The sequence below is a fragment of the Symphalangus syndactylus genome, chromosome 13 (genome assembly GCF_028878055.3).
Source record: "Symphalangus syndactylus isolate Jambi chromosome 13, NHGRI_mSymSyn1-v2.1_pri, whole genome shotgun sequence".
Taxonomy (NCBI): domain Eukaryota; kingdom Metazoa; phylum Chordata; class Mammalia; order Primates; family Hylobatidae; genus Symphalangus; species Symphalangus syndactylus.
In genome coordinates, this window is record NC_072435.2 from 67,979,439 (window position 1) to 67,991,938 (window position 12,500).

At 31.9% G+C, this 12,500-nt stretch overlaps 1 protein-coding gene across 1 annotated transcript in view; it reads left to right on the forward strand.

The window, feature by feature from the left end:
- The window catches only part of TRHDE (thyrotropin releasing hormone degrading enzyme), a 400,153-nt gene that overhangs the window by 272,843 nt on the left and 114,810 nt on the right, over positions 1-12,500 (forward strand). Inside the window, exon 7 of the mRNA XM_055240001.2 lies at positions 3,778-3,843. Coding sequence (XP_055095976.1) covers positions 3,778-3,843 — 66 coding nt within the window. The remainder of the gene's footprint in view (positions 1-3,777; positions 3,844-12,500) is intronic.

Below are 12,500 nucleotides of genomic sequence, written 5' to 3' on the forward strand. Positions count from 1 at the left end.
CGATCCTGTTTTCTATTTTTCTTACTAAAGCCTTAGAACTTTTCTCTTGGCAGACTCACCCACTCTAATTCCCAATTTATCTATTCAATCATAACTTTCCACTGAATTTTATTCCTGTGGTTGAACTTGCCCTCTGTTCCTTGGGTTCTATACCTGTTCCTCAAACAGCACATTTACAAACAGATGTTATTATATTCACCTCACCAGCACTTTCTTCTAAATTCTGTATATCTGCTAATGTCATCATCCACTCTAGCTTTAAAATACAAACTTATCTTTGCTCCATTCCTTAAACCTATCTCTGATTTTTATCCTCATTGTTATCATTTGTTTCTGGTTATTTTACTTCTTCCTTGGAGTATCATAGTTAAGTCCCAACTATTTTGAAAACCAATTTTCCAAATTCCTTATCCCTGGTATTCAAAGTCCTCTAAAAATTGTCTCAATCTTATTTTCCATCAAATCTTCCATTTTCTGGTTTTATTTACTGTCTTTCCATATAAACTTCCTTACTTGTGATTTCCACTTTCACGCTTATTTGACCACATGAAGTCCATTCCTGTGATAACGTGCAAATGCCTTTTGTTTATCTTAACTCATGGAACCCTTATCCATCCTCCAAGGTTCAACACAAATAACACTTCTTTAGACCCTCGTTATCCTTTGTCCCTGCAGATACAACTTCTCCCTCTTCTGAAAACAGTAGAATACTTTCTCTTGTCATTCATTTATTTTGCTTTGCATCTCATCTCACTTACGAGATTTTGAAATCCTCAAGGACAGAGACTTGTGTCATTTAGGATACTGAACATACCACCTTATTCAATAAGCATGTGCTAAAGAAATAAATTAGTTGAGAAGATCTCCCTCTCCAAGAGTGAGGATTTATCACTGAAGTATACCAATGAAGCAATAAACTATATATCCTGGCTGAATAGCTCCTCTACAAGAACACAAAGTAATTGTTATGCATGTAGAATTTTCTCTTTCTCTCTTATTGATGTCTTACATTAAGGGAGCACTTCCTCTAAGCCAGACATAGGAAGAGGGTGGTACCAAGTCATGAGGACACAGTTTTTTCTCTGGGCATGTTTAATACCTCTGAGACTGATGTGCATGCAAACGGCTACAATATAAAATAAAAGAAAATTTAGGTGGGAATTTACATTAAAAAGATATTCCAAATATAAAAATTGCTAAATGATTAATGGGTTTATAAGCATACTTTTGTGGAATGTTCTCTATGAAACTTTAAAAAAATCAAGTAGATATCCTAATATATCCTTGAATGTTAGTTTAGCAAACAGTGATGAGTTTTCTAGAGCAAGTCTCAAAAATTATTAAATCTTGCGGAAATAGTATATCTACTTTTCATAAAGCTACTTGGGCTTCCTAAATGTCCAGTTTGTTTGACTGGGGCTGGAGTTTTGAATCACAAAGTAACGTAAGTTACAATATTGTAAACAAGGTTTGCTTGATAAACAAATGTTTTAAAGACATGATGAAAAAGGATTCTGAGTTTTCTTAAAAAAAGTTTATAATGAGCTCTGCCTGTGTTAGGGGTTGTGATCTTTGTTATAATCCATACATAGTATGTGCTTAGTATATGTTGGCTAAACCATGACAGTTGGAGAGCCCATCTGTATATGAAGTTCTATAAAATAAGGATTTTTAAATTTTAGCTTTGGAAAGAAAAGGCTAGTTAAACATAGAAGAGTGCATGCCACTCCAGAGACTATTAAAATGTTCAGATGGGTAACATAGTCATATTTTCTAAAACTTAATTGAGTTATACAATATAATATAATCAGGAGCTAAGTGATATTCTATAACTTTTGAATACTGATTGTACTTCTAGTTTTTCCTTGCTGTTACCACTGTCTCCAGCTTAATTCAGACAGGAAAACTGGTACATTCTTTATGATCAGAAAGTATTCTTGTGTCATTAGACCATGCTAAATTAATAGTTTTTATAACCTGACAAGAGACGAAGTCATCATTACCTGGAGGAGAACACCTAAATCATCTGAAGATGGCTATTCAGTGCTGAAGGAAAGTTTGAGTTGACTGCTTTAGATACTAAGTCTCAAGTCCCAGTTGCAATGGTCAGGTTTACTGAAAAATGGACAGTTTCCACCCTTGGGATTGGTCGATTATATTGGGAAATGTATAGGAGGAGAGCTTGTCAAGGAAATTCAAGGAACAGAGCTGATGTGTTCTAAAGGGAATTCTAACCTAGTCCTCAGACTGAATCATAAATGCTTATGTTTCATGGTCATATACAAATGTGCAGAAGATGAAGAAGCTAAAGAAAGAGCAATGAGTGGAAGGTGTGAGAAGAAAAAAAATCAGAAAAGGCAGAAAACTATTATATTTCAGCCTATCATTTGTTGAGATGAGAATAAAATACTGACTTGGGGAGCAATTTTGGTGGTGGTTGAAATTTTTTGATACACATCTTTAATGGTGATCCATTGCACTACATTCAAGTCCCAGAATTCTAGCAAATCATTCTAGTAACAAACTATGGAAATTCATTGTTGTGTTGCTGGACTGGACAGCAGTCCAGTCCCTGGCTGAATGATTCTATATGTGATTCTTACGATTTTCTTGTAAAAAGAGACATCTTGCAAGAAATGAATTATTGCAGTTGTACATTTGTACTGAGTATGAAATGGGATGTGTAGTCATAAAGAAATTTGTAACCCCCAATCCAGGCTACAATTTGTATTTAAACATTCATTGCTTACAATCCACTGCTCCATACCAGTTCAATTTGGTCAAGTGTCTTCTTGAAGACTTATTTATATTTTACATGAAGATTTGTTATCATCCATACTTAATTGTCATTCCTTGGAACATTTCATATTGATTACATACCTACCTTTTGCATTCATGTTGTTCTGCCATATTATAATAATGGTTCTCAAGATGGTTCTTCTTTTAAATTAGTATTTTCTTCTATTTCTCCAGTTATTTATATTGATCTCATATGTTTTGCTTGCACATGGATGTATGTGGCTAAATACAGCCTCAAAAAGAAATAGGAAATAAAAATGATTAGACAATTTGAAATAATACTGATAGCTAACACTCCTATATGGCTATTTTTCAGACCTAGTTCAAACTGCTTTACATATATTGAGTTATTTAAGCTTTAGAACAGCCATATTAAATATAACTACTATTAACTACACTTTACAAGAGAGAAAAGTAAGGAGCAGAGAGCTGAAATAATCTTACTGAGTAAACATGGTGAGTAAGTAGCAGACTTGAGATTTGAACCCAGGCAGTCTGACTTCTTGGTACTCTACTCTCTACTTCCACAACTAAACTTTTCTTGGTTAAGGAGTACACTAAGTACCTATTTTACTTCAACATTATATTTTGATATGATTATTTATTAACATGGGTGTCCTTCCCTGAGCAAATTATGAGATTGTAAGTACAAGAACCATGTTTTATTAAATTTGTTATATATAGTGTTCAATAAAATATTGAGTACTCCTGAATTACAGCTTATCATTGCCCTGAGATATTCTTCCTAGAGGACTTCCATTTTGTGGTTGTAGGTTTTACACAAAACTTTAAAATTCACAAGACCAAAAAAACGAAATTGTTGTCACTAAGTTGGATGTTGTTTTCATGATACTCCTGTTTCTTAATTATTTTTGAAAATAGAATAGCATGAATGGAGTAGACTAGGTTTGAGTAAAACAACTTTACAATCATGATACTTTGTTGAAATTCTGTTCTTTTTATTACTCTTTCCTATAGGGTGCTGCTTTAATAAGAATGCTGGCTAATTTTATGGGCCATTCAGTTTTCCAGAGGGGTTTGCAAGTAAGTAAAATGCTTTTTATTTTCTTTTACATTTTTCTTTGTCAATGTATTTCACAGCTTAGGAAATGGCTAATACAAAATTGCTGAACTTGGTGGAAAACTTTAAGATTTGTAAGTTAAGCAATGTCTTTCTACATGACAAATGAAAATTCTAGATAGGATACTCACGATATCAACTGACAAAACTTCAACTGTTGAACAATTTAGAATCTGTTTGATTTGCATTTTTAAATTGAAGTAATTTTAAAATATACCAGATTATAAATGTTCTGTAAAAGACTTCCAGAAAGACTGCCTTCTTTTTCTTCCATTTAAAGATTCAAATAAGGTGAAACAAACTTTGTTAGCATTATTTGAATTATGTATTTGAGAAATCTTAAGGCTATTTTTCAAATATGTACCTTTTAGGTTTTTGTTATTTTGCTGTTGATATACATAGATTATTTGCTCCAAAGATTTTTAATTGTTTTTATTTTTATTAGAAAATATGTTTTTCTTAAAAAAAGGAAGAAAAAGATAGTTTTTATCATAATGTGTTTAGAGTATGAAGTATAGAATCTAAGAATGAATTCTTAGAAAAGGAAGATTATTAAACTTCTTAAAGCAGACACAAATATATAAAAAAAAGCTTTTATTCCATTGAATCTGCTGGAGTAAATCATGTTCCTAGTAGCTGTGATTGATGAATTATTTATGATGCATTCTGCTACTTAGAAGTGTCCTTTAAAGTAAATTGATGTTCACCTGAAATACAATTATGCTAAGACAGAGAGAGCAATCAATCTTATCTGTTCTTAGTAAGCTTTTCATTTTGAAATTTAAATAAACTACATCTGGGTCCAGGTCATATTTTAGTAGTATAATTCTATCTGTACCCCCAAATAAACTGAAAGATAAAATACAAGGCAAGAGTTAACTATGTTATGACAAATTCTCTCTATATACTTAACACAACAAAAACTATATATAAAAATAAATTTTTTGAAGAATAATTTCCCTCAGAAAATATTTTTACAGATTTGTTCCAGCAGGGTTTGAAATTTACTTTAATCAGCTCTTTCCATTAGGGACACCTTCAAAATAGCTGAATCCATTGAATCTATTTGCTGTATGTTAATGGCTCTATTCTGATCACATAGTTGGGAAAATCTTTTTTTCTCAAGGAGTGTCCTTCATGAATATCAGCTATTTGGAGGAATGTCCTTCTTTATCCCCATTCCTTTGTTTTTCCCCATTGAAGTTGTAGCATGACAGTTTCAGAAAATATCTAACTGTTCATAAGGGCAACACAAATTGAATTTGATTTCTTCATAGCAAGTTGATGTGAAATTATTTTCTGTATAAAATTCATATTGTTTTTCTTCATCTGTGTGTATGGATTTGCTCAGCAGATTGAATAACTGCAGTTATATTATTTGGAAAGGATTATTATTTTGCAACATTTTTGTTCGTCCTGTCATACTTTCTATGGTGTGCAAAATATATCAATTTTTAATACATTCTTTTCCACTGACCCACTCTGCTCAGTTTTATATGAAACAGTTAGAATATAGCTTCTGACTCATACCGTACTAAACTTTCATTCCAAGCTTGTATTAATGTGTGCCTTTATGCTCTGATACTTGATTTGGTTAATTTTCAACTGAGGTACTCTATGTTTGTCAACACTGCGTTTCATTTGCCTGGTGACATCTCATTGATCAAATAGATCTGTATCCTTCAGTACTTCGCATGCAGCTTTATTTATACTCATCACTCAAACTGATTTAGTGTATCATCAGCAGTTTGGATTAGTTTACAGTAGATCCCTACATCTAGGTGATAAATTATCATCTCTTGTGCATGAAGATGTATGGGATACATTTTGGAGATGACCTCCTGAACAGACACTTCATGTCATGGTGCTGAGTGGTCACAGAGTTGATATTAATATGCTTCCCATCCAGAAGGCCCTGGGGAGTTTTGGTTTACAAGTTGTTGAAAGAACTAATCTAGGCTGTCAGCACTTATCTCTGCTGGAAAACCTATGAATTGTTTTTACATTAACCATGGTTATTTCCATGTTGACAAATGAAAGTTTACTATTTGCAATTCCAAATTGCAGATAGTGTGTTTTTCATATATATTTTTATTCTCCCCCTTTTTTCTCCTTTCTTCTCTTTTTCTCTCTTGCTCTCTTTTCTTCATTTCTTCTTTTTTTTCTGGGCTCAGACCTTAAACTTCATGTTCCACGTAGGAACAATGTCTTAATGCTCTTTCTTCTTGATTTATTATCTACCTGAAATTTGTGTTCTCTTGCAATTTATGTATCTTTATGACCCACCTTAAGGTCTTTTGGAAACAAGGTAAAGTTTTTAAAAATACATACATGTATATGTGTGTGTGTGTGTATATATATATATGTAATATAGAAAGGTAGTAGGTTTCTGGGTTAGTTCACATACTCATATTTAACTTATAAAGTATCAGTGTAGATTCAACTACATTTTCAATTTTTTATAATGTTTTGTATGGGAATATATTTTAAATTTCAATTTAAACATATTTTTTTCAGCAAGAAGAGACTCTAGAGACTTTCTGAGAAAAATTTTGTTTCTAATAGTCATATTACCCATTGGATCAGCTATGAGAAAGTTTAGGAGAACAATTTCTTACTGAACAATCACAACTTTTGTTGGTGATTTGTTGGTGATACCACCAGCAAATTAGCTTCCATTTTAATTTTTGAATTGAAAGTGGAACTGGACTGAATTGAGCTTGAACATTTCTGTGGCTAGATTATGTGTCACTAATAAATATTTTTTAAATGCAAAAATGTTTACATTTTTGCAAATTCTACATGTCTACTGTTCTATGTAATCCATTTCCCAAAATGATAGCAGGCATATTTTGAGAAACATGAGGCAATGGAATAAATAAGGAGAAATAATTCTCATTTCTACCTCCAGTTATTAGTGGTTTTCTGCAAGTCATTAGACCTCTCTTGACCTCTGACATTATAGTTATGAAATGTAAGAGCTGAACTAAATACTGTAAGATTCCTTTTATCTTTTATATTCTCTAAATCTAGGATTACTTTAATGCAGTTTACTAGTTAGACAATTTGGGTTTGATATATTTAATTTGGGACAGCTGTTTTAATTTGATGGACACATTTGTAAACTAGATATGCACGAGCGAGTGACTCCATTTTTTTGAATCTTTAATCATTTGAATATTAAGACTGTATTATATGACTATCAATATATATAGAACTATAACTGTAGTCAAACCAGATCAGCATTTTTGTAACAGGGAGTTTTTGCTGGTAATAATTTTATTTTGCTAGTATCAGGAAATGACTTATATTTCCTTGGTTTTTATTTACTTGTTCACTTTCATAATTGGCTCTGGATACTTTGTAATTTTATGATTAAGCTACAGTGGTTTTAGATGTTATATGCTAAGAACCCTTGAAATTTGTTGGTGATTTTCAGTGTAAATTTCATCTTCTAATGTTGGAATTTCTACTTGAACTCTTGAAATCTGCTGAAACCAATTCTATTTATTGGTTTTGCATTTAGGTATATTGGGGTTGGTTTTGAGAAGAGCCAGCGTCCTCCTTGATGAGTGATGTTACAGGGAACTCAAACAAGGGGAATTTACTTTTTCAGAGACAAGAAAAGCTACCACGGAGGCTCAGTGAAATTTAGACCTTCAAGGCCTGCATTCCGATTCTGCATCCTACACTTTCCTTGTCAATACCCTAACTCTCACATAAAAGACCTAATAAATCCATGAAATTTACTTGAGTTGTAATTTTGCCACTCAGAATTTTAAATCATAGTTTTCTTTTTGGATACATTGATTCTAAGCCTGTAAGAGATACATGATTCTTTTCACATAGTCATAGATCTCTGGTTCCCTGCCAAACCTTCAGCTAAGAATTTAAAGCACTAAGGTTGTTGTTTTGGTTTTTGTAATCTCTCCAGTCCAGTCAGAAATAGCCAAGCCTCTCAAAGACTTTGTAATTCTCTATTCTGTTATAATGTTCTATTGAAACAGTCATTTGTTTTCCCAATGCTTATTCTTCAGTTTAGGAAACTATCGATGATCATTTAAGAAACTGTTTTGGCCCTGAAAATGATTAACTATCATGATCCTATCACTCATTATTAATGACATTACCTTCTTTAAATCTAATCAAGGCAGGCAAACAGTTGTAGATAACCATCTCTGAGGGTCTACAATCACTTCTGGTACGTAATTCTGTAACATACTAAAACCCTTAGTAATATTTCAAGCAGAAAGGGAATTAACATTGGATATAGTGATTTTCTAAAACTTTTGGCAGGGTTATGGAAGTAGAGGTCAGGAAAGCCACTGCCAGCCTTCCAGAATAAAGACATTTGGGTTTCATAGGGAAGTAATACACACATTCTCATCTGCCTAGAGTACACCTGAAAGCCACTGGTAATACTTTACCCCTGCCTTCTGCCAAAGCCCACATGCCTGCTCTCTGCTATCTGAGCAATGACAACTCCTCCTTCTTTACTGCTATCCATATCTTTTATGTGTGCTTTTCATTTTGCAGAACATGAAGTTGAGCCTAACTAGCAAAGCGTTCTTGGAAATGTAGCGTTCAAGCTTCTAACCCATACAGTGCACAAGAGTGTAGATGGCAGGAGAAGTGGTGGTGAATGACTAACAGTCTGACACACTTGATCCATAAATGTCTTTGTTCTATTGATTAAATATTATTTGCATTATTTTTACAGGTTGTTTTATTACCATATGAAGATTTAAAAAGTATTAACTCCTTTATTCATCTCTTCCTTAATATTGTATTAAGACCATATGATACTTCTCTAGCTACAGCAGAGAATGTTCTTAGCTGATTTCAACAATTTTACCAGGACATATGATGAGAGATATAAGGAAATCAAATCAACAATTACCACATTTTACTAACCTCATAACTTCAGTCCAGTTGCTTGTGGTCTGTAATGTCCAGTTTTCTCTTTGAATGAGTTGATTTGATTATATCAGGATGAATCAGTACCAGTAATATATAAAATCTGAAAATTTCTAAAGTGATTACTCATAAAATAAGGATCTGGAAAAAAGACGAGAGTTTACTACTGTGAATAATTGTTTTGCTTTTTGATTAACTTACGAATTTAGCCTTTGGTTTGCATAATCACAACTGTAGGATCCTCATTCCTACCTCCCCAGGTGGCCTAATCCTCCTGGGATAAGTTAAAGTACAGCAGCAGTTTGCCTAAATTGCTTTTGATTTAAGACCACCTCTACATAGGACATCTGGAAAACAAGATTATGTGTTCTCCCAACCCAGGACTTTCTCCTAGCAATAATTCCAGAGAGTAATGATGACTAAGAAAACATCTGCATAATACATGACCTATTGCAACTTAAGCGGAGTCAGTGAGAAATGCGCAATAGGCAGGTTGGCAATAACCAGAAACTGTCTCTTGCACAGAAGCTCAAGTTACACTTTTAAAATATAATATCATTCTTATCTTTAGCACCTCATTTTTGTTTGTGGTATACACATCTCCAAATTCCTTTCATTTGTAAGGACAAGCTAGCAAGATCACTCATGGGTTTCATGCCTATTTAATTATACTATCGGAATCTGGTTTTCTCATTAAAATGTTGCAAATATAAGTAGAGTCCTTACTAGTGTAACATTGGGGTGGAATATATGCAGTGCAACCCCACTTCTGTTCTCTCTTCCTCTTGGACAGACTTTAGGATCCAGTGTTGTTGAATTTCCCTTTTTGTGTGGTACCTGGAGTATAAATATACTGCAATTTTGCCCTCATTTTTTTGTCTGTCTCTATAGAAGTTCTTGGTGAGTTCACAAAGCTCCCTGAAATATTCCCTTCTCCTATAAATAAATATTTTATCTAAATTCCTTCTCTAATAAAAATTTCTCACCTTACAGCATCTTTTGGTAATTCTTGCGTCTTTCACTTACAGGGTTCTTAGTGCTTACATGCATATACATTACTATTCATCCATATACAACAATGCTTATAGTTAAAATATTCATTTGATCAATAAATTAGAATCTACTTCTTTAACCTTGTTTTTATAATTTAAGTCCAATAGCTCAAATCCTGATTCTACATAAGTAGAATAAGTCTTACTTTTAAAGTAAGTAATTCAAGTAATTTATTCTTTTAGATATATATCTTTACATGACTTGGATTTTTCTTATTTCGTTTTTATGTTTTAATCTCCCTAATTACATTTTTTTCAGATTTTTCTGGAGATAAAAATTAAAGCTGTAATTATGAAATCCTCACATAACATTGATTGGCTAGGTAGCTATTAAAAAATAATTAGTACCTGTGTTATGGCTTTTTCTTTCAAACAAAACAATATTGTTTTAATGATTTGAGCCTAGTAGTACCATTCTTCATGTTGTTATGGGTCAACACCAGGGTATTGAAATTATAAAGAAAGATCATTATTAAGCTTGATATAAACTCAAAGCCTGAAATCCCTGTCAGAAATTGAGTCACCTTCCTGCTCAAGCAGTGAGGGTAATTCAGCATCATCTAAAATATGGTTGAATAAAGAAAGATTTATCTTGATTAGTATTTAACTGCTCTTTTCCATAAGGTAACCTACAACAAGATGTTTGGCTCCAATTATCAGGGTGGAAATTGCTTATGCAAATCAATGTAAGGCAATGAGGTGTGGATAAAAAGCAAAAAGGAAATATCATTATTATTGGTTTGTGCTCATAAAATTCTGATAGCCTGAAGGTAATGACAGGCACAAAGCCATAGGGATTATTAGTAGCAACAACATACTCAATAACTTGTGTTCCAGTGAGGTGTTATGTGGTAACATGTGTATGCAGGAATTTTAGTTGAAAACTGCAGGCTTACATTTGTGAGAGAGTGTTTTGTCCCTTACATGTAGGTTTTAAGATAAGTAAAAAGTCAGAAAATCATAGAGGAGCAGAGACAGTGTGTCAAAGTTAATTTTCTTTCTGAAGAGATAATATTGTGTTTTTATCCAGATGGCAGCCGAATCATACTCAATCTAAAATGAATGACCATAGAAGCTTTTGCTCAAATGTCTCCTAGTTTTGCTTAAAATGCTGTGCAGTTTTAGATATGCTATGGGTAAAAAGGTTAATAACTTGAAAATAATTTGATGTGTTCACTCAATGTCATATGATAATGTTATTACTAATTTTTTAATTATTGGATTTGACTTAATTGGCATTTAATTTATTAATGACCTAACTATAAAGGAAAATTAATGAGCATGTTATAGAGAAAGAAATATTTAAGTTTGAGAAAAGATTTGATGGATTTCAGAATTAAGAATTCCATCTTTAATACAAACAAATACTTTAAAAAAAGTAAATAGCATTCTGTATTCATATTTCTGGATCAGAGAGAAATAACTTTTATTCATCAATTTTTAAAATATATAGCCACTGATTGAATCTTTATTATTTTGCTTCTAATTTAAAGGTTGTTAACCGACCAATGTGGCTATATAATATTAACTAAAAAGCTCTTATTTTTAGAGATATATATCTCTAATAATCCTGCAGGCATTTGTCTAACTCAACAGGTGGCCTCATAAATTTATATTTATTGGTTATCTTTTATCTGTTAGTTAAGGGCTCAAGATGTATTACATATTAGCTAACCGGGTTGATATTATAAAATGACATTTTTGGTTATTTAAATGTATCTATGAAATTATTAGACACATTTAGTTGATGTATGGATGTATCTGTATGTTAGTATATGTGTAAATGCATGCCAATCTGTAATTATGGACACATCTACTAAAAATTGTCTCTGACTCTTTGTAGACATTGCCATTTGGTTAGATTGCTAGTTCAGTAGTACAATAAACTTGCCTTACAGGCATTTTTCTGTAACCTACTTAGCTTCTACATCAGCAATTTTCTTTCTTTTCCTTTTAAAATTTATTTTTCTTTTTATTTTATGTTCTCTTTTTGGAAAGTGCATGTAATAGCCTAGAACTATATATTTGGAAAGGTTACAAAAAATTCCTCCTAAGTTAAAAATATTTCTCATTTACTAATATTTTTATAATTGCTTGACATGATTCTGTTACATAGCTTAGTTTAATACTAGTAATATGACATAGATGTACCATAATATATTTTGCTTTGTCCATGTTTGTGAGCATTTACTTTGCTGTCTAATTTTTCTTAAATAACACTCTAATAATCTTTACATTTTTGATTTTTTCCATCATATTTTCAACTATCTCTTCATATATATTTTTAGGAGCATAGTATCAATTTTTTCTCCAAAATATTAAACTAGTATATAACGCTAGAAGTTTGAAAGTTCTCTGTTTATACTACACTAAGTAAACAGGATCCTTATAAATTTTCAAAATAAATTTCTTACTAATTTAGCAAGTAAAAAACTTTTTCCATTATTTCAGTGTATACATTATATCATAAATGAGACTATGAAATAGTTTAATACATTCTCTTCTTGCATTTCACTCTTTTCATTTATTCTTTTATAACATTTATCCATGTGTCTTATGCATTAAAATTGAGGTCTTATTCTCTTTTTAGTAACTTTATATAGTTATAAAATAAAAGTAACAAACTATAACATATTACTACAAACTATTTT